The sequence below is a fragment of the Carassius gibelio genome, chromosome A11 (assembly GCF_023724105.1).
Source record: "Carassius gibelio isolate Cgi1373 ecotype wild population from Czech Republic chromosome A11, carGib1.2-hapl.c, whole genome shotgun sequence".
Lineage (NCBI taxonomy): Eukaryota > Metazoa > Chordata > Actinopteri > Cypriniformes > Cyprinidae > Carassius > Carassius gibelio.
This window is the reverse complement of record NC_068381.1, coordinates 21,630,844-21,654,717: the sequence shown is the minus strand read 5'-3', so window position 1 is coordinate 21,654,717 and position 23,874 is coordinate 21,630,844. Positions and strand designations below refer to the sequence as shown.

At 36.8% G+C, this 23,874-nt stretch overlaps 1 protein-coding gene across 2 annotated transcripts in view; it reads left to right on the top strand.

The window, feature by feature from the left end:
• The window catches only part of LOC128022670 (RNA-binding motif, single-stranded-interacting protein 2), a 55,632-nt gene extending 35,633 nt beyond the window's left edge, over window positions 1-19,999 (top strand). The window contains exons 3-15 of one of the 2 annotated variants that reach the window (XR_008185968.1): window positions 2,524-2,582; window positions 2,694-2,785; window positions 6,873-7,030; window positions 7,805-7,884; window positions 8,003-8,112; window positions 8,192-8,235; window positions 8,796-8,889; window positions 12,144-12,194; window positions 12,366-12,476; window positions 12,614-12,691; window positions 13,616-13,700; window positions 13,944-17,880; window positions 17,953-19,999. Coding sequence is in view for 1 of the 2 variants with exons in the window: in XM_052610453.1 (XP_052466413.1) it covers window positions 2,524-2,582; window positions 2,694-2,785; window positions 6,873-7,030; window positions 7,805-7,884; window positions 8,003-8,112; window positions 8,192-8,235; window positions 8,796-8,889; window positions 12,144-12,194; window positions 12,366-12,476; window positions 12,614-12,691; window positions 13,616-13,693 (955 nt within the window). In the remaining variant the exon portion in view is untranslated. Of the gene's footprint in view, window positions 1-2,523; window positions 2,583-2,693; window positions 2,786-6,872; window positions 7,031-7,804; window positions 7,885-8,002; window positions 8,113-8,191; window positions 8,236-8,795; window positions 8,890-12,143; window positions 12,195-12,365; window positions 12,477-12,613; window positions 12,692-13,615; window positions 13,701-13,943 lie in introns of both variants that reach the window. The other variant, XM_052610453.1, reaches the window with a different exon arrangement.
• The last annotated feature ends 3,875 nt before the right edge of the window (window positions 20,000-23,874 follow it).

Below are 23,874 nucleotides of genomic sequence, written 5' to 3'. Positions count from 1 at the left end.
TAGTAGTAATATATGTTAAAAAACACGCCTGCCTTTCGTTAATAATTATAATTACGTTATACTATGATATCGAACAAGTTAGAGAACTGCATTTGAAGCTACTTTATTCAGCTAGATATAGAACAAATGTAGATTTACATGAGAGCTAGTCCGTCTGCGTTTTACACAAGACATCATCATTTCACAAATTATACGGATAGATACAGTTAGCTGAATGGATGCATACCTGTTTATCAGAATGCAAGCGAGTTCGGCATCTCTCTGTAGTTTCAGCTTGTCACGAAGCTCTCTCTATCTTGGAAATGCAACTCCAATATTTACCCGTGTCTTGTAGCTTCTCTTGTCCCAAAACCATCTCGGGTCATTTATTTCACCTGTGCATTTACGCTTCACAGAACGTGCAGGCAAAGCATAATCATGATCCATAACTAAGTTATTGATTGAGGTTTAAATACGAATATAAATATAAAATATAATAGTCTCAATCAAGGCTACTATTTTTTCTTCTTCGTCTCGTCTTTGTTTCTGTTCGCCTTTGTATTTGGCGTTTCCGCAGGAAGTTAGATAAACTAGAGGGGTCAAAGTTTATATGACGCCATAGACGGGCGACAAAACGGAAATAAAGAAACGTGCCGTGTCTTCTAATTAAACTATAATTTTCTCCGGATTTGAAAGTTCGTGGAAACTGTCGGGATGATGTAAGTTCACAACTAAAAAATATATATAACATAGATATAGTGATTTCTGCTATTTTTAAAGCAGAAAAATTACATATTGCGCCTTTAAGTATTGTAGATCTTGTAGTATTAATTTTTGCATGCAGTTACATATTGTCGGTTAAAAACAAGAAAGTGGCTGGTAAAAATATTGAGTGGCTGGTAGATTTTGAAATCCAGCCGACACAGTGGCCGGTGGACAAAAAAGTGAATTTCCATCCCTGATAGTCAACGTGATGGCGCTGTGAATCCTGTGTGCACTAAGACCCAGAGAGAGAAGAGTAGAAGGAGGAGACAGAAGTGGAGTCCGGTTTCATCCGCCGTCTGCTCTCACTGAAGCTCACAGCAGCACAAAACATGTGTACACTTCATCTAATACCTTATTTACCTCATGACAATATATGATGATTTGTGTGTCTGTGTAATGTACTCAAGTAAAGTGCTTACAAATACTGTCACGATTTAACTGCACAAAATGTGTTTATAATGAAATTACAATAATTGTTTAGTGTGTTTTGTTTGTTTATAATAATTCATGTTTAGACATTAGTCATTTAAATTGATAAATGATTACTTGTTTACATAAACTAAAAACTGGAGATGGATAGTTTTGTTATTGGAGTAAATCATTCTTTCTTTTCCTTTTTGTCCAGTGACTCTTTGTGGTGATTGTGGTGTGAACACAGCAGCTTCTGTCGGTTTGCCAAAGACAACAAAATACACACCTACACATCGCTCTGAAAGAGAATCGTGTTCTGTTCATTGTGTACCTTAGTGAACGTGCCTATTTTTAGTTTTGAGGGACAGACAGACAGTTGTGGTGGAGAAAAGCCCAGAACAGATTGTTTTGTCTCCAGGTAAATGTCTCAACCTGTACCAAAAAAACTAAACAAAGGATTGCGAAGAGTTCAGGAAACCAGTAGTTGGTTATAAAATGGGAAAATACATTTGGTGTTGAAGTGAAAAGTCATAATATCAGCAATAATCCCAGCATTTGATTAACAAGCACAAACCACACAGAGATGATGTCCACTTATTTCTCGCAGGCCAATACATAATACTCATTATCAGTCACACAGTATTCAACTTTGTTTTTATTTTTGTAAACGGAAATTGTGCATTTTGGTTAATATGAATTTTTAAATATACAGTATTTTAAACGAGACTCTTATGCTCACCAAGACTGCATTTATTTGATAAAAACAGTAATAAAGTGAAATACTGCAATTTAGAAATGCTGGACTTTGTTTTCCATGTTAATAGATCATAAACTGTATACGATGTGTTGTTGTGATGCATTGCACAGCTGTATTTCCAATATCATTCCTACAAGTCAAGTCAAGTCACCTTTATTTATATAGCGCTTTAAACAAAAGACATTGCGTCAAAGCAACTGAACAACATTCATTAGGAAAATAGTGTGTCAATAATGCAAAATGATAGTTAAAGGCAGTTCATCATTGAATTCAGTGATGTCTACAGTCTTCAGTGTCACATGATCTTCAGAAATCATGAAAATATGATGATTTACTGCTCAAGAAACATTTCTGATTATTATCAGCGTTGAACACAGTTGTAATGCTGAATATATTAGTGGAAACTGATGCATTTTGTATATTTGTTTTTAAGGATTCTTTGATGAATAGGAAAAAATAGTTTTGATCATTTGAATGCATTCTTGCTACATGAACGTGTTAAATAATAACTATAGAGGTTTTTATAAGGTTATATAAGGTTTTATCTTACCCCTCAGTAGTGTATACAGTGCTGAGTCACTCTTGACAGTCTTTGTATGGATGTTTTATAGATATGGAAAGATTGTGTCCACCAAGGCTATTCTGGACAAAACTACCAACAAGTGCAAAGGTGAGTGAAGCTCGGCTGTATGTTCTTGAGAGAATCACAATCAAATACCCTATGTATTTGACACAGATGTATTCACTTTATGTGTTTATTTATGTGTGTGTGTGTGTGTAGGTTATGGCTTCGTGGATTTTGACAGTCCTGCAGCAGCACAGAAGGCTGTGACGGCACTCAAGGCCAGTGGAGTTCAAGCTCAGATGGCAAAGGTATACGATTACAGAGCAAAAGCACATAAACCTCTGATACTCATGTAACAGTCTGAATGATCTGAACGAGCTTGTGTTTGACGCTAGTGTCAGCAGCGTGTAGCGAGAAGGTCATCTTTGTTTATTCCATCAATTCCAGCTCTCCTACCTAGAAATTATGTTTGTCAGAGATGTTTCTCAGGTCGTGGTGGTGGTGTTGTTTTGAGATCTTAATGTTTCCATTCTCAAACACTTGGACACACACACTCACACACAAATCCGATTGCTCTTTATTTTACAGTACTGGCACTTATATTGAACTGAAAGTGAAAGTACTAAGTAATGCAAGCTAACTGCATGGATTAAACATGGTTTAAGTTAAGGTCTAGGGTTACATTAATGCTAATTAATATACAATACACTGCAGTATATACTTACCCCAAACATTTTTTGATTATTATTATTTATTTATTTAATAGATTAAAAGTTTATTCAGAAATTATGCATTCAGTTATTCAGAAGTTACAAAAAAGACATTTATAATATTACAAAAAAAGATATTTCAAATAAATGCTGTTCTTTTGAACTTTCGTCAAAGAATACTATACACATACACACACACACACACACACACACACACATGTACATATTTATCATGGTTTCCACAAAAAGTAAATAAACAGAGTGAAAACAACTTTGATAATAATCAGAAATGTTTACTGAGCAGCAAATCAGCATATCAGAATGATTTCTGAAGGATCATCTGAAAAATCAGCTTTGATTACAGCAGTAAATTAAATTAATTAATAAATTAATAGTAAATTAATAAGCAGAAGAAACAATAGAAAATCTTTTAAATAGTAGTGTGCAGTACATGCAGAACAGCATGGTGAAATAAAGTGCTACCCAAATTTTACCACAAACTAGACATTTACATATCAGTCTCATATACCAGTACCAGAACCTGAGTCAAGATTTGTGTTTTATCATGAAATTTATTGACATTGGTTAGGTAATGTCTGACTCATTTAATCGTATGCACGCACACACACACACACACACACACATAAACGCCTACACACACACGCGTGCACACAGACACATATATACATATGCTGATTTGAATTGACACATATTTGTCTAGATAAAGATATGTTAATTATGTTAATAAAGATATGTATGTATTTCTATTATTTCAGAAATACTGGTAAATAAATTCTGGTAAATATTTTTTTCTGTAATGTTTTTTTTTAATAATTGTATTGTTGGTAGTAGTACTATGTTACATTAAGTAATATTTATATGCCACATTCTCTTCTTTCCAGTTTTTTATTTTGATGGGTTGCTGTGAAGATAGTTTTTCTCAAATTAAAGGGTTAAATGCTCATGAACTGACTGTCAGAGCAGTTCTAGAGATCATGTTCATGTATTTATGTCCTCATTTAGTGAGGCAGCAGTTTCTGAAAACTCTTCAGTATGTGTGTAGTAAACGAAACCATTCATTCACACAGACTCGCAGAACATGCAGGATTCATATTTATATAGTACTTTTGCAGCGTAAAGTGATAGTTAACCCAAAAATTTAAATGTGATGTTTATCTGCTTACCTCCAGGGCATCCAAGATGTAGGTGACTTTGTTTCTTCAGTAGAACACAAACAGAGATTGTTAACTCATACCGTTGCAGTCTGTCAGTCTTATAATGGAAGTGGATGGGAATCACAGCTTTGAGAGTTAAAAAAAACCCTGCGGCTCGTGACGATACATTGATGTGTAAAGACATAAAATGATCAGTCTGTGCAAGAAACTAAACAGGGGTGCCGATGATAACCAGGGAAGAGGTAGCTGACTCGTCACAATCCATACAGTGAACATTTTGTTGAAAGAACAAATGGTAACAATTTGTCAATGTGACGTAGTTGCACATGTAACATGAACTTAATATAGCAATAACAGTAAATGATGCATGTTTATTAATATTACGCAACACAATTAATATTACACTACAACAACGTCACCTTAAAATAATAATTTAAAAAAACTGACCCATTTGTAATCTCTCTCTGCTAGCAATTTGAATAAACTTCTCCTGTTTTAATTGTTTTATGTTAACTATAAAACACAGAGGATGCTGATAAAAAAAAATAGCATATTTTGGGCTTCTGAATCCCTCCTTGATGTATATCTTAATAATCTCACTACAGTATATAAAGCATATTATATGAGGCATAAAAGTTTGATGTATTGTGTATGATACTCAACAAAAAAGACAAATTATTCTTATTTTTTATCCTGTTCCATAAAAAATAGATTATTCTGACTATAATTTTATATCTCAGGTGCTTAACTTGACAGTCTGATTTAATAATGCATAAGAAAGGGATCTGTGCAGCTCACTGTAATTACTTCTGGTTCATTTATCACACTGCAGTAGAAGGTCAGGACGAGCTCATTGCATTGTGGGATACAGTGTTATGTGAAGTGTGCTCGTTTGTTTACTACATATTCTGGCTGGTATTAATAGCAGGTCATCGTCTGGGTATGCATACTATAATGTTGCATAGTTTGCATAGTATACAGTATACTGCAGAACACAAAAAGATGAAGAGCAGTGGGTTAGTATGCTGTGAATTTGCTTTATTACTCAGTCATTTAAGAAATTATTGTGTCAAATATTTTGTTTCATATGGTTGTAGTTTTTTCTCTTTCGTTTTAGCATATCAGATCACTTCATCTGTGAAATGAATCTGTTGATCACTGTGAGGGATCTGTGAGCTCTCAGCCGTGTGGTGATTTAGCTCTGTAAATAAGGCACTTAAACAAGCCTGTACCTTGATTCCAACAAATAAATGATGCAAATTTGATTATGTCCTACTTTAAATGAATTTCATATAGGGCTTACATTTCTTTAGTAAACAAAATTTATTAATTTGTAATTAATACACTTTAATTAATTTACAGTGATGACATGTATTCCTCAAAAGCAATGTGAAGCCTGATAGTGTGAGAAATCCAACCCCCAAGAAAAACAAAACAAAACAAAACAAAAAAAGATGATTGCGTTATACAAGTATTTTTTGTCTTGCTAGTAGCCAGCACACATAATGTCATCTTGGCTGGGAGAGCATAAGCAAAGGCTAGTTATAAAATAACAATTCTTTGACTGAAAGAAAAAAATTGAATCTTCAATATTCAAAGTGTCTAGATGAACAGTGTTTTTGTCTGATTAACCCTCTTGTGTTTTTGTTACATCAAAATGGTGCAAAACTTAGTAAACGTTTTGGTACTTGCTATGTGAACACACACACACACACACACACACACAAAACATTATCCTGAAAAAAAAAAGTCTTGTATTGTTTGCTGTCAAAAATGGCCACACTGGAAATGCATGGGAAGGAAATGCAAATTTTTTGAGATATCAACCTCAGATTTGGAACACAACTTTATATTTATAGATCTTATTTCATCTGTTGGAAAACCTATATTTCATTAAAAAAAGATTTTTTTAAGTACTTTTGTGAAATTTTCATAATAATAAATCTAAACTTCTATAACTTTATTTCAGCAATTATCTACCTTTAAAGATAGTCCAAGAGTCTGTGCTCCAAAGCATTCAAGAGTTATGATAGTTTAATTTGGAATTTAAATTTGTAGGTGTCATACCTATTCCATAAATATAATTTAGTACCATAAAACCCCCTAAAAATACAAAATATTAAGTAAAAGAATAGAAAACTTATTTCAGAATAAAATATAGTACATTCATGAAATTGCATTAAAAAAAAAACTCTATTCGAACAAAACCAGAGGATTAATAAAAAGCATCTAAACCATATCATAACCAGATCATTGTTATTTCAGTCCCACTTAAAAATACTCTATTGCTGTCAGCTCTAAGTGTTACAATTGCACTCAACCCTCATGTATTAAAATATATGTTATGATTCTTTATTAATCTTTTAATAGCGCATTTACTGTTTCCATGTATGTTTTCTTGTGTGTGTGAGATGAAGGAAAATGTAAAACTGCTGCTATAAACTATTAATGTTATCGTTCTGATGTAGATGAGTGCAGATTTACTGTATTATTTGCTTTATTATTTTTAGCAACAGGAACAGGACCCTACCAACCTGTACATCTCTAACCTGCCTGTGTCTATGGACGAGCAGGAGCTGGAGGCCATGCTCAAGTCCTTCGGCCAGGTGATTTCCACTCGGATCTTACGGGACGCTAACGGGACCAGCAGGGGCGTGGGCTTCGCCAGGTACTTTAATAATTCCTCACGCTGCGGTCAATCCTCCAGTCCAGTTCAATTTAATAATATTTAATTATAATGCACATTTAAATTTAGTATGCTAATTATAAAGGTGCTGACATTGAATTGTACTTGCAAAAAAAAAAAAAAAAAAAAACATTAATTATTTTATATATATATATATATATATATATATATATATATATATATATATATATATATATATATATATATAAATATATATCATTATTATTATTATTATCATTATTAATATCATTATTATTATTATTATTATTGTCATCATCAATATTTCAGTTACGATATTTATGTCCCTTCCATCTCTTATATATAAAATATATATGGTCATAAAAATAAATAAATAATAAGGTAACACTTTAGAATAAGGTTCCATTAGTTAATGTTAGTTAATGTATTAATTAACATGAACTAAGCAAGAACAATCCTTCTACAGCATTTATAAGTCTTAGTTCATGTTAATTTCAACATTTACTAATGCATTATTTAAATCAAAAGTTGTGCTTGTTAACATTAGTTAATGCACTGTGAATTACCATGAACTAACAAGGAATAACTGTATTTTCATTAACTAACATTAACGAAGATGAATAAATACAGTAATAAATGTATTATTCATTGTTTGTTCATGTTAATTAACACATTAACTAACATTAACTAATGGAACCTTATTCTAAAGTGTTACCAATAATAATAATACAACTTTTCCCACTGGTTTAATTGTTTCTTCATGTATTTGATTAACAGGATGGAATCCACGGAGAAATGTGAAGCCATCATTCAGCATTTCAATGGAAAATATATCAAAACCCCACCAGGAGTGCCAGGTAGATGAGATATCATTTATTTAATATAAATTCCAATTAAAGAATCCATTATTGATTATGGAGCAATAACAAATATTCATTTTTAAAACTCATTTCCTGCTGGCTGCTTCACCTGTAGTTCCCACAGAACCGTTGTTGTGTAAGTTTGCTGACGGAGGACAAAAGAAGCGGCAGAACCAGTCAAAGTACCTACAGAACGGGCGACCCTGGCCTAGAGATGGTGAAACGGTACGAGAGCTTTCATGGTGGACTCTGACCTTGTACATTTAATATAAAGCTAATCACTCTCCTTCGTCTCCACGTTCAGGGAGGAATGACGCTCCCATACGACCCAGCAGCCTTACAGAACGGGTGAGCACAGAGAAACATTCACACACACGCAGAGCCTCTCATTTTTCAAGAGTGTAAGAAAGAACTTGCTTTAGATCAGTATTTAAAGGTCTATTCTTGTTCACATTGTTTTCATAAACTTCACTGGTTCTCGTGCGTCAGTCGAGCTTCTGTGTACCATATTTGATGTGCTTCACATACGTGCACTGATCAATGTGTATGTGCGATTAAAAGCCTAAATGATATCTGCTCATCATATAAAGCAACTCGCGTCTCCTCAGAAGACTTGGATTAAACTGATTAAGATGGATTACTTTTATGAACATTTTGAAGCATCAGTGCAAGATTGGGTTTCATGGATTTTGAAATCTCTCAGGCTTCATTAAAAATTTTTTTCATTTGTGTATCAAATTCCAGTTTTGTGAATCAGTGATGACAGAATTGACATTTTTTTGGGTGGACTATCCCTTTAAAATTTTAATTTCACACACACAAAAAAAGGTCTGAATGGCATTTTAAATGAACATCTAATGTCACAAAGTGTGCTAATGTTTCTTACTGTTTTTGCGAATTATTTTCAGGTTTTATTCTCCTCAGTACAGCATTGCTCCAAACAGAATGATTGCCCAGACCTCTCTGTCTCCATACATGCCCTCACAAGTACCGTCTTACCAGGTCAGGATCATTAAGATAATCACAGCAATTTAATACATGTCATAACTGTATGTTCTATATACACACAGAGATACAGCTACTTTCTAGGGGTGTAACAATTAACCGCGAGCCTGTCAAAAATCAATTCAAATAGTTAACAATTCAAATCGGTTGAGATTGTGATTTAAGTTTATATGAATGTATCTCTGAGGGGAACTGTCTTTAGAAAAGTTTAATGTATTTTCTTTCCATCTAGTCTCTGAACAATGCATATTAAAGTAGTGTTTATAAGCGCAGCGCTGCTTTGATTACAGCGGTAACCCAGAAAACACTGTGACATTGCTGTTCATGAGCGCCACCTGCTGTCAGAGAGTGAATCTGCGTCTCGTTCAGCTCGTCTGCTGTTTCCTTCAGATATGTTTTATGTGAAAGAAATAAAAATGAGGCAGCAATAGCCTAATGAAATGGCACCTTTTAATTTACTCTATAATGTCTTCGATCTCATTTTGTTAATTAAAATCGTGAGAAAATCGAATCGAGAGTTGAGTGAATCGTTACATCCCTACTGCTTTCACACAATATTGTTGTGCAGTGTTATTGAAAATATTTCTTAAAACATTACTAATTTAGAGCTAAATGATAGTTGTCTACTGGGACTCCCTGACTGCATATGGTTCAAATACATCATGTTTCATCATCAAATTCCAGCTATTGTAGACAAATTAGCAGAAATGAGTTGAACTTTAGTTTAGTACAGCAAAATTGTATTATTAATTAACTCTTTTACTTATCAGTTTTACAATTCCAAGTCTTTAAACAGATGTTCTTGTTTGTCACCTGTTTCTGTGTGTTAGTGAACTTTAGGTCGATCCAGATTACATGTTTAATTTTGGTTGCAATAGTGAGCTCAAGTGGAGTGTGTGCTGATGCCGGCAGCAGAGAGTGTGTTCAGCTGCAGTGACTCAGCTGAGCTGGGGCTTGTGGGAACTCGGACACCTTATTGAGTGCTGATGGATGAATGTTCGCTGAGATCCTGTATGTCTGGCACGCGTGCTCAAAAGGCATCTGAAGAGTTTTTTTTTAATGGGCTGAAGACTGTTTAGCACATTAAGTACATAAAGGAGTAGCTCTCACCTCATTATTCATTGCATCATTTTTTTTAAGTGCCGAGGCATGGTGATTTATATAAAAGCTTGGGGTTAGTGAGATTTTGTAAAGTTTTTAAAGAAGTCTCTTCTGCTTACCAAAGCTGAATTTATTTGATCAAAATATAGGTAAAGCAATTAGGGCTGTCACTTTTATTTCGAAAATCGATTGCACAATCGATCGGACCAACCAAAAAAAGTTTCGAAAATGAAAATAGGGAATCGATTTTAACCAAATATGTACACTATTAATTTTAAAAGAATTAAACAATTAAAAAATATAGATGTAACAAAACTCACAACCAAGCAGAAAAAGAAAATAAAGAATTCCGAAAGTGCAGTATGCGTTGCGAAAGCTAGACAGAAAATACCAGCAATTTTACACGCCTATAAGACCCAGTGACGTCGAAAGCGATCTCGCAAATAGAGCGTCTGGCGCGAATCATTTCAATGTTAAGTCAATGTAAAGACGCGTTTACGTGCGTATTGAGATCTCACGGCACGGTTGACGCGAATTCACCTCATTCGTGCATCTAGTTACAGGAGATTCTGAGTTATGAAAAGGACCATTGCAAGCTGACAGCGACTGGTAATACCCCCACCTTGCGCAGCTGTACCCGAGTGTCCCTGGGACATCAGTGCGGTCGGAGCGCGTCTTCTCAACAGCTGGACATATAGTGAATAAAAAACGCTCTGCTCAGGACCGCGAAAATGTTGATCGACTTGTTTTCCTGTCCAATAAATTTGTAATGGCCTTTAATTATGCCTGCATAGTGCCGGCTAGCCTAAGTGTCAGTTACGTTCAATAAAAAACACACATGGCCTGTTCTCAACTCCATTTAAAGTTTCATTTTTTGAACAGTTGTTTGAAATGGATTGAATCATTATTTTAAAATAATCTTGGAGATTTCGTCCCCTCTGCATATATATTTTTTCGAGAATGTTGCACTCCTGTTGCTGTTTGTTATTCTGCACAAAACTTCATGCCAATAAATAAGAAATATTGCTGACTTGTGTGTTTCCAGCGCTCTCTTTACGTTCGTCCGTTATTTGGCGTTGACAAAGGAAACGTCTTCTTTTTTTTTGCCATAGAAAATCGATTTTACAATCGTTTCAATGAACACTTATGTCTTAAAAATCAAAAATGATTTTTCACAAAAGTGACAGCTCTAAAAGCAATATTTCTATTTGAATATACTTTAAATGTAATAAATTCCCGTGATGACCAAACTGTTCAGTGTCTTATGATCCTTCAGAAATCACTTTCTTTTTTGCTGAGAAAGAAACATTTGGCATCAGATGAGCAGCCTGTGGACCCAAATGCATGCTGGGATAGCTAATTAATATTGGCTGCTATGGTGCAGTTGAATTCAGGTGCAATATTTTCCTAGTGTCTGTGGTGGGATTTTGGAGTCAGAGAGGTTAGTGACATTAAAATTCACAGCCGAAAACAACAATTCAGGATGCACCTGGCTGAAAACCGAACAGAATGGGAAGATACATTTGATTAATGATCCATTATTATAATCAAACTTATTTAATGATCAACACTCGAGTGAACAAACATTGTACACAGATTTGACATTTTAAATCAAAAATTGCTTTTGTATTAACCTTTTAATAAAGGAATTACATTTCTACCCCAATTTGGCTGCAATAAAAGCTGTTTCCATGACAGGTTTATTCAAACATACATTAAATAATGAAGACAACAGGTTAAGTAAAAAATAAAATATCTAATGTACTGCATATATTTAGCTAGAGCATATATTTAAAAATAGTTATTTTTCTGACTAATGGGTCTATGCACATGTAATGGTAAATGTAACATTATGTGACGTTGTTTAGAAGCTGATTTATTGATGTCTTTAAAGAATTTTCTGCGGATGAAACAGTTTGCACAATTACACAAGATACAGTACACTTCAATTAGTTGATAATGTTTTGTCTATTTCAGAAAATGGCATAAAGGATTGATCTTGAGATTTAAGAATCTGTATGAGTATCGATTCAAAATGATAATTCAGTTTTACTTTGCAAAAATAATAATAATAGTAATTAATTGGTCAATGATTTCAACCCTATTTGTACAATCTGAGTGCATTCCTAGTGTTTTGTCTGTGTCCGCAGGTGCACAGCCCGTCCTGGATGCATCATCAGTCGTACCTCATGCAGCCCACCGTGAGTGTCTGTAGGGTCTGACTGTAGCTTTACTGTACTTCACATGAAAGTGTCCATGCATGTGGTGTTTAATAACAAAAGAAACACAGTGTTGACTCAGACACACATGAGGTTTGGATATCTAGAACTCAGCCTTGGCTTCTGTGTTTCTGAGCCCCTCTCTCTCCGCAGGGGGCCGTTCTGACTCCAGCTATGGATCACCAGATGTCCATTCAGCCCACGTCTATGATCGGACCCCTGACCCAGCAGCTCAGTCACCTGTCGCTGGGCAGCGCTGGCACGGTCGGTGGCCTGTTACCAGGAATTTTAACTTTAATAGTTCCTCATTAAGACTTTGTCTTCTTAGTGGAATCTAATTTCCATCAAAATGTAAAGGAAAGTTTTTGTTTAACCGTTTGTTGTATTCCATTTGCCCACAGTATATACCCAACGCAGCTATGCAGGGGACGTATATCCCTCAGTACACCCCAGTGCCTCCCTCTAGTGTCACATTAGAGGTATGACAAGCATCTGTCTCTAGCCCCTTTCACACTGCACGTAGGTCCCGGAAAATTGTTTTGAAGGCAGAAAAAAAAAGGAAGGTCCAGGAGAGTATAAAAAGCATGGTCAGAATAGTCCACATTTCACATGTCTTTACGAGTTGTGTGTGAATGCACGCCAGGCGGCAAGGAAGTCGACCGGAAGTTGAAGTCGGGTGGGGGCTGCCCCCTTGTAGCAGAACTTCACTTGCGTTAGCATCCCATTGACTCCCATTCATTTTGGCGTCACTTTGACAGTGAATAACTTTACATCTGAGGCGTTTAAATTTGCCCATTATTTATTTCTAAAGATACACGACAATGTATAAAGGGCTCCATTACCTTCTATGTTACATTATGGCCTCGTAGAAACAGTTTTTGTAAAAAATAGGCTAACGATTGCGTCATAACCAATCGACTCTCTGTCGCATTACCGTACATACAGGAGGAGAAGCTCGCAGGCAATTAACTTAATATGGCGTACTGGCGTTACATTTTAAAATACTATACAAAATAATTAATCAGAATACTTACTCCTGCTCACTCACGACAAAGAACTCCCCGCTCAAGCTCGCCGTCTCTGCAAGATTAACGATGGCAGTTTGCACGCACAGCTACTGGAAGATTTACATCTGTCAGACAGGTTGCTGACGTCGTCAAGCTTCGTTTGAGTCTGCGCGTCAGAAACGGAAGTGCTAAAAAACGCTAAAACTGGGCTTCATTTGTCTCAATTGAGTTCCAATGGGGTCGCTGTGTCCATTTCTTTTACTGTCTATGATGCACGCACATATTCCAGGAGATCACTGGCAGTGTGAAAGGAGCAAAATCTAGTGACCCGGGAACATTAGCTGGCACACATTACCCGTGTAAGACTTTGATTTATTCTGGTTCTTTGTCATGTAGGAAAACAGTGGACAACAGCAGGTTTCCATGGAGACGCCTTCAGAACACACTAATTATTCCTATCAACACAGCAAATGAAGCTACGGTGAGACAACAGGTTTTCCACTCAAAGCACTGCTTTAGGCCAAGAGTTACACTTTATATAAGAGATAAAACTGAGATCACCTTCCAGTGTATTTGAAGATAATGTCTGCTCCATTCCTTTAACAGAAATTGTTGATTACTTCGCTTGCATCAAACAGTTTGACCACTGAACTAAAATCTAAATGTATTTGTAATTGAATGTATGTCTCTCTGTCTCTCTCTGTCCGTCCTGGACCCATCACAGGTCCTCTGGAGGTGCTACACAGTGCTGGGGATCATGGGGATCTCTCTGAGATTTGGGGATTACCACAGACAACCAACAGCAGAGGGGATCCGGATCACAAAATGAGCGTGTATCTTTTGTAGGACAGAAAGGAAAGTCGCTTAGCCAACAGCGGGAGACTGTGCAAAAGAGCTATCAATCTTTCATCTATTTTGATAACAAAACAGAAAAAAAAGCATTAAAAAAATCATGATTTAGAAAAGGGTAAGGAAAAAACGTATTATTTTTTTCTTTTTTAAAGAACTACCCTGTTGAAAAAACATAAACAAAACAAAAACAAACCCTCATATGCTGGTAAGGCATGGTTTGAAGCATGACAGCTATTCCTGAGCTGCTTGTGAAACGCTCATGTGCTGGTCCTGACTAGCTCCTGCTCATAACCTAAACTAATGAGCTTAAAACCAGCCCAAACCAGCTGCCATGTTCAAACCCACACCTAACCAGCACATGCTGTTTTCTTCAACAGGGTGGATCAAAAAAGAGAAAGTTTTTTTTTTTATTGTTTGTAAAATATGCAACTTTTTGTTCTTTTTTCTTCGGTCAGCAGCAGTAAGGTGTTTTGTTCCGATTAAGATGCAAACAGTGGATTTTGTTTGTCTTATAGTTGAATTTGTTGTTTGATATTTAGGTGTTTTGGTGAAGAAACCATTTAAAGCCACTTCTTTATGCTGCACCAGTTTAAGATCCTTCCAAGAAATAGTGATCAAATCACTCTAATTCAATCATCAATCTCTGTAAGCAACAGACAATCATTAACTTATTATTTATTGCAAAGGTTGGTACATACCAAGGCAATATGGCTTTGTCTTTCAAGTTCATATGAATTATTAAATGCAGAAATAGCGATTATCTAGTTATGTGCATTTTACTTTTAATTAGTTATAGAAATTAATCAGAATCTTTGTAAAAAAAAATAAAAATATGAGGGGCATTTTCAATCGACTGATTAGCTGTGAGACAGTTTGTGCCTATCGTTACAGTGTTCAGGATCAATTCATTTTTATTTAAAATTTAAAAAGTATAAATAATTTTATAGAAATAAAGAAATTCTGTATTCTGTCTTGATAGGGTTGATTTAGGTTTTTTTTTTTTTTTTTTTTGGTATATATACAGAAATGATACCAAATATTTCAGGTTTCTGAAAGCTGTTTTTTGTGTTTAAATGTGCATTATAATGTACACAGTGTTTCATACATGTGCGCTCCATTGGCCTACAGTACAGGAGTCTAGAGGAAGTGACTTTAAGTGGTTTGTTAGTATCAAAAATAGCTCATAAAAGTGATGAGAACACATGACTTGATGAAGCTGTTCAGTAGCACACTGCTAGAAGTCAGCATGTTTTATTTGTGCTGTAGTACAGCAGATATGTGTCAGTCTGGTGGGAAGAACTGGTGTTTTGGTAGGCTTTAAAGAAAGATCCATCAAACACTTGCAGTAGGAGAATACAATCATGAAAAGAGAAGACAATCAAGGCATTTGGTTTTTATCTGGGCCCGGTTCCCCGATAAAGCTCACTCTTAGCGTGCTAAGAAGACTCGAAATATATATCTTACCAAAGTTGTTTATGTTCCTAAGTGTGTTCCCCGAAGAGTCCCTTAGGAAGCTTCTTAACTCGCTGCCTCTTACGTCCGACGTTACAAGAGCGCTGTCCAAAGTGAAGGTGCTGAATTAGTTGGCATCGATTGCTCATGAAACGATTTTCCACTTCACGCGATGGTGCAATTCAGCGTTAAGAAAAACAACACACTCTATGCAAATGAAACATTCCTCAAATTATTCCAGTAACATTTATTTTAACATAGTTTAAGTTATCAGTAGAATATAGACTATAAATTAAATTATCAAATGGTCAGTAATATGTTCACACGATATGTTGTGACGGTTAGAGGAACCGGGTATCCCTCGCTAATCATCCACCCTCCTTATCCCGTTGTGCCACTTGTGCCGCTTCTTGACATGGGTTTAACGAATTATATAATACACTTTTATATTAATGGTAAGGTACTTTACAATCAGAATTGATTGGCAAGCAGCTGCAGTTACTTCTGTTTACTATTGTTGCAATTGGTTTATGTTTTTAACAAAAAGCAACTTATCTGCAATGAACAGAGAGAGAGAGTTAGATGCAGAATATGGTGGGGAAGCAACGTATAAAAGGGCACCAAGCTTCTCGTCAGGGGAACTTGAAGTTTTGCTGGACCTTGCCACCAAGTCGGAGATCACACTCCTATGGTCCACTATAACCTGCATATTTATGGTCGCGTATCCCTTTCGCGATATTTCCTCCGGATCAATCACTGATGAATTAGCGATAGTGATGAGTGTGCCATCCACCAGGATGTAATCCCCGGCATGGCGCAGAAGGGCGTTGGTGACAGTGTGGACGCACCTCCACACAGAGGTCTTGATTAGGCCGTTGCCCTCTCCCACGAACTCGATAAATCTCTCTGTAGCAAAAAACAAAAAAATAACAACGTAGCGCTGGGCTTCAGGGCTTAAAGCAGAATTCTGCCGCATTTGCCTGGCAAGCGCGGGTCCGAGAAGGTCCAGCTGCTCCACAATGAGTTGTCTTGGGAGGCGATTTTTTTTTTATATAGCCACGTCAGGCAAAATGTCAAAAGGGCTTAAGTTTTGCCGAATAAAAAAATTGACATGGACTAAACGGCTCCGTCTTTGATTCAACACAAGGACACGTTGGATCGCTGCTATGGTCGCTTACTGGACACCACCATGCTTACCCATTTAAAGATCTTAGCCATTTAGAGCCAAATTGTTTGCCAGATTTTAATTATCAAACAATTGATTTGCCAATTCGCTTTAATTACATTACGAAAAAGCCTAGGCTAATTACCACCATTAGTTCTGATACCACATAAAGTCAACTTCATAAATAGCCCTGTATCCATTGCGAACATAATTTATTATGAGTCTTAAAAAATAACATAAAATCATTGTTGAGCCACAACATTGTCAACAAACCATAGTTTGACTTGTACTTCGCTGCGCTGGTTTCTAAAGACTGCTGTACAGTAGCGTCTTGAGCTCAAATAACGCTAAGAGAGAGCTAACGAATGTTCCAGACCAACCTTACGAAAGTGTGACTTACAGAAGATATACTTAGAGTACGAACTTGTCGGGAATCGTGCCATCAGGTTAAGAGAGAGGTTAAGGAATAGGTTAAGAACTACTTAGCGATAAGAAGGTTTTGGGAAACCGGGACCTGGCCTTTATGTTATGCAGGTTTTTATTTTTTAATTTTATGGTCAAAAGTCATTCTTAAAGGTACACTGTAAGTTCCGGCACACTAGTGCATGTGTCGAGATTGTTTTCATTCTTAACTTTCTACAGTGGTTTATTTTTACTACCATATTAACTTTTTTTTATTTTTAATATAGTATAGTTCACCCAAAAACAAGAATTTGCTGAAAATGTACTCACCTCATGTCATGTTTTGAGATGTGTAGCATTACATGCAGTGAATGGGTGTCGTCAGAATGAGAGTCTAAACAGCCGATAGAAGTTCACAGTAATCCACAGCAATGCAGTCCATCAGTTCACATCTGGAGAAGACAGAAGATGAGTGTTTGTAAGAACCAAATCCATCAAGATAACTAAAATATGAGTCCACAATCCATAATATTTCTTTCTCCAGTTAAAGTCAGGACAGAAATCTGCACAGATCAAGCACTGCTCACAAGCGGAAACAGAACAGAACAGCTAGAAACCAATCTGTGGCTGGATTTTAATGTGACAGGAAAACAGGGGATGGGATTACTTGTGGATTATTGTGATGTTTGGACGGCACCCATTCACTGCAGAGCACCCATTGGAGAGCTGTCCACATTTCTCCAAATCTGTTCCCATGAAGAATCTGATCTTCATCTTATCTAGCCTGAGGGTGAGTAAATGTGTTGAGTTTTTAGGATGTTAAGATGTTGTAAAACAAGACCAATACTCTGATGTTTTGCAGTGTGTTATGGTGACGTGGCCTCATCAGGTTGTGTGTTATCATGGCTTCGGTTCTGTACAGAAATATCTTCGAAATGGTGCTGGGTTATACATGAGACATGTATAGCAGGAAAAAAGATGAAATGAGCAGACAGGATAGAGAAGGACAGAAGCAGTTCTTCAGCAAGCGCAGTCGCTTTCTTCCTTCATGCTGCTGTTGTTCAGTTTTTTAATAATTTGTTTTCACTGATGTGTTTTGTTTTTATCTTCTAAGTGACATTAGCTGTAGTTTTGGGGCAAAGCTTTACTTTCTAAAAACTTGTTTTAGGTGATGAATTCATTTGGTTGTGTGTGTTGATTGCTGTTTGTTTTTAAATCCCGGAGTCATAGGATTTTTTTTGTGTTTGTGTGCAAAGAAAATACATTTTCTTGAGTAACTTACATGTCCTTATGTCTTTTGCTGTGCTGTTTGTTTTACTTGAAATGTACTGTCCTGGTCAATCATGATGCACTTCTACAAGAGTTTGAATATCCAAAATGAAACTTTTTGATATCATTGATTTTCTAAATCAGTGTTTAATCACTCACGAGTTGTTTTTGTACACTAAAACATACCAATATATGCTATACATTTCTTTAGAAAGACTTGCTCTTCTATAGGATAGAAACACAAGGGCTTATGCAACACTAAAGACATGATGCTGGTGTTATTTCGTTCATTTGAGGGCTTCCCCTTAGTGCATTTTACATTTTATGAATTTAAAGCCATGATCTTGATAGGAAAACTATTAAATGGTTTCATTAAGAGACTTTTTACATTTTTCTGGAATGGCATGATGTCCATCCATAAAAATACCTGCTAACTACTGGCTACTACCTTTTTGGATAGTCTGACATTACATTCAGATAAATAGTGTCATTGAAACTGATTAATACCTCTTCTACAGTTTACCATCACTCAGGCTGAAATGGAAACTAATGGCAGTAATTGAAATCTTTGTGATGCTCTTGTCTTCAGATTCCCAAAGAGTCAGTTTATTCTTGCAACCAAAGATATCAACGCCACCAAGATACAACATGCATTTAGAGTATGAAAACAATCACAGTTGTATATTACTATGTATATATGTGTGTGAGTGTGTGTGTTTGTGAGTGATTAAGGTCCCAAGTTAGTTCTCTACTGCAAAGAAACGGTTTTCCTGATTTTGTCACCTTGTTTCCATTACTTTGGCTTCTCATCCCTTGCCCACTTTTCCCGTGTGATTTTAGTGTTGATGTTTTAAGCTCTGACAATGCTATGTCAAATCTTCTGTCCTACAGATATTTCTGAAATGATACCATACAAGTCACATCATGAAGGAAAACGGGGTTTATTTTGGTTATCAAACTTATAAATCACATCACCTTTATTAAACAAAACATTAAACATGGTTTTGAAACTATGAAATGATGATATTTTGATTTGAATTCAGATTTATTACATCCATCTAAACTATTATGCATGATCAGTAATTAGTAAGTACATTTGTAGCTGCTAATTTTTTTACCAGCTCATTTCATATTTTCAAAATCTATTGCTGCTAACATCAGGTGTTCAAGCTGTTCTCCAGATGAAGCCATAAACAACAGAACCATTAAAAGTTATCGTAGTGAAGCTATAATTCAAAACTGCAGAGTTCAGAGTTTGTTCAATGTGCCTCAAGAAATTAAATTAGTTTAGTTGAATTGGGACGGTAGACGGTATCTAGATCTCTAGAAGTGGGTGGTTGTACAGAAGTCAACACTGTATGTTTGTGATGCTGGTGGATTGTCTCTTGAACAGCTTTTTAAAAACATTATTTATACAATAAGACATTTTGTACAGGTAGCTGAAGAAACAGTTTGGTGGTTTGTTGCCTGTTAATCAGAGCTTTTAGCTGGTAATTTGTTTTCCTGTGCCACGGTTTCTGATTTTCTGTTAAGGAATATATTGTTTTGTTTTGTTTTTTTTACAAAAATGTTCTTGTTTTTGTTTGTGCCTTTTTTAACTGATCTCTCGAATTCCCTTTTTTAATAAAATCTCGTTTGTATTTCGTTGGTATGTTTACTTTTTCAGTTAATCAGCATTTTCACCATAAAACATTGAAACAACAGCAGTTTTATTATTGTTATTCAGATTTATTATGATAAATTGTGAGGTCTTATATTCATTCAACTTTATAATTATTTATTTATACTTCATTTGCAACTTACTAAATTCTACCAAATATAGACACAATTCAATAATTTATTAATCAATTTAGTTGATGAAATTTTGTCTTCTGGATGAAAATCCTTACTATATCTACTGTTAGTGTTATACTGTAAATAGTTGTTAGAGAGCTATTTCTACCTTTAATCCTAATAGCACTTATTTACCCCTAATAGTTTTATTGGTAAAAAAATTATTGATTCATTGTTATAATAAACAGATTTTTTTTTTCAACTTGGATAAAACCAGTTAATTTAAATGTTAACATTTTAGGGGACCTTTTTTTTTTTTTTTGGACTGTTCACTGTTTAAATACTTATCTTATCTCTGTTGTCTCTAGACGGGCAGCATTTCTCCCAGTAAGTGGCAATTGCAGGCAAACCCCATTATAATTTTTTTTTAATGCCACTATTGTTGTGTCATGAAATGTAGTTGTTTTGCTCCAATCTGAGGTTTATTTATAAACGGCACCTATTTTTCCCCTTTATTTAGATAGTGTTTTATACAATTCAGATCGTGTCAAAGCAGCTTTACATTGTTAAACAAACAACAAACAAAAATGCATGCTGATAATGCAAGAGGGCAATAGAAATCACCAGATGGCAGCAAAGTGAAAAGATGGTTACTGAGGTGGATGGAGTCTTTGATGATTTTAATGATTTGATGATCTCGTGTGTATATTTGATGATTTCGTATTTGTTTGTTACGTATAAGGGCCATTATGTGCTGGCCACCAATGTATAAGTTTTTTAATTGTGTTTGTATGAGTTAGTTGTGTTCTGTGATAGAACATGTCCTGTAGTCCCTAGACCTCTGATCATATTTGAGAGGCATTTGCAGTGACTTAGGTTTATGGTATTTCCATTTTGGTTTGTTTCTTTTGTTTTCTTTCTTTTCTCTTTATGATTATTCTGGTTTACCTCAGTCGGGTTAACATCTGTTAACTTTTGTAACCCCCATTCTGTGGAAAATAAACCCCTAAACGTTTGGTTGTAGCCTGCTGCCTCCTGGTTCTTCTTACATTACTGGTCACGTCTATTACAAATGGTGGCAGCGGTGGAATGTGCCAGTAGGGAGCAGCAGTGAGTAAAGTTTTTTTTCTCTCCCCTTTTTTACTTCATTGGTCAAGATGGGACCAAAGAGAGCTGTAAAGAGTGATGAGATGGCGGCGACAGCTACAGGAGGAGCTGATGCGGAGAATATGCCAGTTTCAGCTGACTCGCAGAACATTACCGTAGAAGAGTTACGAGACATGATATGGAGACAGCGCGACAGGAGAATAGATGGAAGGCTCTTCAACATCAGTTCACACTACTTCAGGAAGAGGACATACAAGAACTACAACAACTTCTGTTCGTCCTTCTGGGCTTCAATGTACCGCTTCGAATTCAGGGAGTGAGCGAGTGGATACTCAGGGGTCACCATCAATTGCTGGCCAAAGCATAGAACATCCAAGGGTTATGACAGAGCCATGTCTGCAGCCGCTTAATGAAGACGATGATGTGGAGCATTTTCTAACTACATTTGAGAGGATTGCCATGGCATGCCGATGGCCTAGAATTGACTGGGCTGTGAGGTTAGTGCCGCTACTTACAGGCAAAGCTCATAGTGCTTATGTGAACATGGATATTAATGACTCTCTTGTCTATGATGAGGTGAAAGCAGCAGTTTAAAAAAAATACGATATTAATCCAGAGACCTATCGTTTGAGATTCTGGTCCACAGATGTGAGAACTGATGAGACCCCTAAGGAGCTCTATGTGCATCTTAAGGACACTTTTAACAAGTGGCTTCAGCCACAGAATCGGAGTAAGGAGGAAGTTGCAGAGGTGATTATCATGGAACAATATCTTCCGAGTGCTTGCTCCATAGCTTCAAACATGGGTAAGAGAGCATAACCCTGATTCAGCAGCAAAGGCTGCAGAGCTTGCAGATGTGTTTGTTGCAGCATGAAGACGAGGCCAACCCTGGGCTTACAATCAATAGAAAGCATTCAAAGACCCCAAGAGACCCGGTAAAAAATAAAATGAGGTAAGTTTGTGGGTGATAATGGTGGTCTTTAGATTAAAATTAAAATTAGTGCTAACATTAAAACTATAGTGTATTATCAGTGTGGACAGGAAGGGCATACTAAGCCTAGGTGCCCTAATAGACCTTCTACACATGCTAATTTGTGTGGAGTACCTAGACCTGATGACCCTAATTGTATATCAAAGATTTCCTTGCATCATGTGACTGTGGGTTTGAATGGACAGGAAGTAAGCGCCATGGTAGACACCGGGAGTATGCAGACATTGGTCAAAGCAGAGTTGGTTCCTGTCCATCTGTGGAATATTACGTCTCCAGTGACAATTAAATGTGTACATGGTAACGAAAGGTACTATCCTACGGCTAATGTTGGATATATAAAGGTGTTGGGGCAATCATTTCTGTTAGAAGTAGGCCTTTCACCTGTTCCTACAAAGACTCAACTAAATTACAACAATGACAAACCGTGGTTCACTGCATAACTCAGACAGCTCCGTCAGGCCAAAGAAGATGCTTACATGAAGGGGGACAATGTCTTGTATAAACAGGCTAAATACAAAGTGGCAAAGAGGAATTATTCTGAAAAAATAAGGACTCAGTTCACTTCCAACGACTCCGCATCAGTGTGGAAAAGTCTAAAGAAGATCACCAATTATAAGACACTACCCCCCAGCACTGTGCAGAATCAACGACTGGCAGACGATCTGAACGAGTTTTACTGCAGGTTTGAAAGAACACCCATCACCTGCCCTGAATGCCTCCCCACACAACCATTCACACAATTCACAACTCCTGCATCCAGCCCTGAATGCCTCTCCAAACTACCGTTCACACCATTAAGCGCCTGCAACCCATCCTGAACACCTCTCCAATCAAGCACTCTCACCATTCACACCTGCATCCCCCCTCTCAGGTGGGGCACCTGCAATTCAGATCAGCGAGGATGCGGTGTGACAGGTCTTCCGGAAGCAGAAAAGGAAAAAAGCACCAGGCCCAGATTGTGTTACACCAGCCTGTCTGAAATCCTGTGCTGACCAGCTGGCCCCCATCTTCACACAGATCTTCAACAGATCGCTGGAGCTGTGCGAAGTCCCTTCATGCCTCAAACGTTCCACCATCATCCCCATCCCTAAGAAACCCAAAATTACAGGACTAAATGACTACAGGCCTGTGGCTATAACGTCTGTAGTCATGAAGTCATTTGAAAAACTGGTGCTGGCCCACCTGAAGGACATCACTGGGCCCTTGCTGGATCCTCTTCAGTTTGCCTACAGAGTAAACAGGTCTGTGGACGATGCAGTAAACATTGGACTGCATTATGTTCATCCTCCTCCTGCCCAAACTAAATCAGCTCCAAACTAAATCAGTGTATTTTCCCAACCTCACTAGCTGCTGCCTGTCTGTCAGGAAGCTGTTGATCCACTGACAGATGGAGGTGGGCACAGAGAGCTGATTTAGTTTGGGCAGGAGAAGGTTTGGGATGATCGTGTTGAAGGCCGAGCTGAAGTCCACAAACAGGATCCTCACATAAGTCCCCGGTCTGTCTAGGTGTTGCAGAACATAATGCAGTCCAATGTTTACTGCATCGTCCACAGACCTGTTTGCTCTGTAGGCAAACTGAAGAGGATCCAGCAAGGGCCCAGTGATGTCCTTCAGGTGGGCCAGCACCAGTTTTTGTTTGACCAT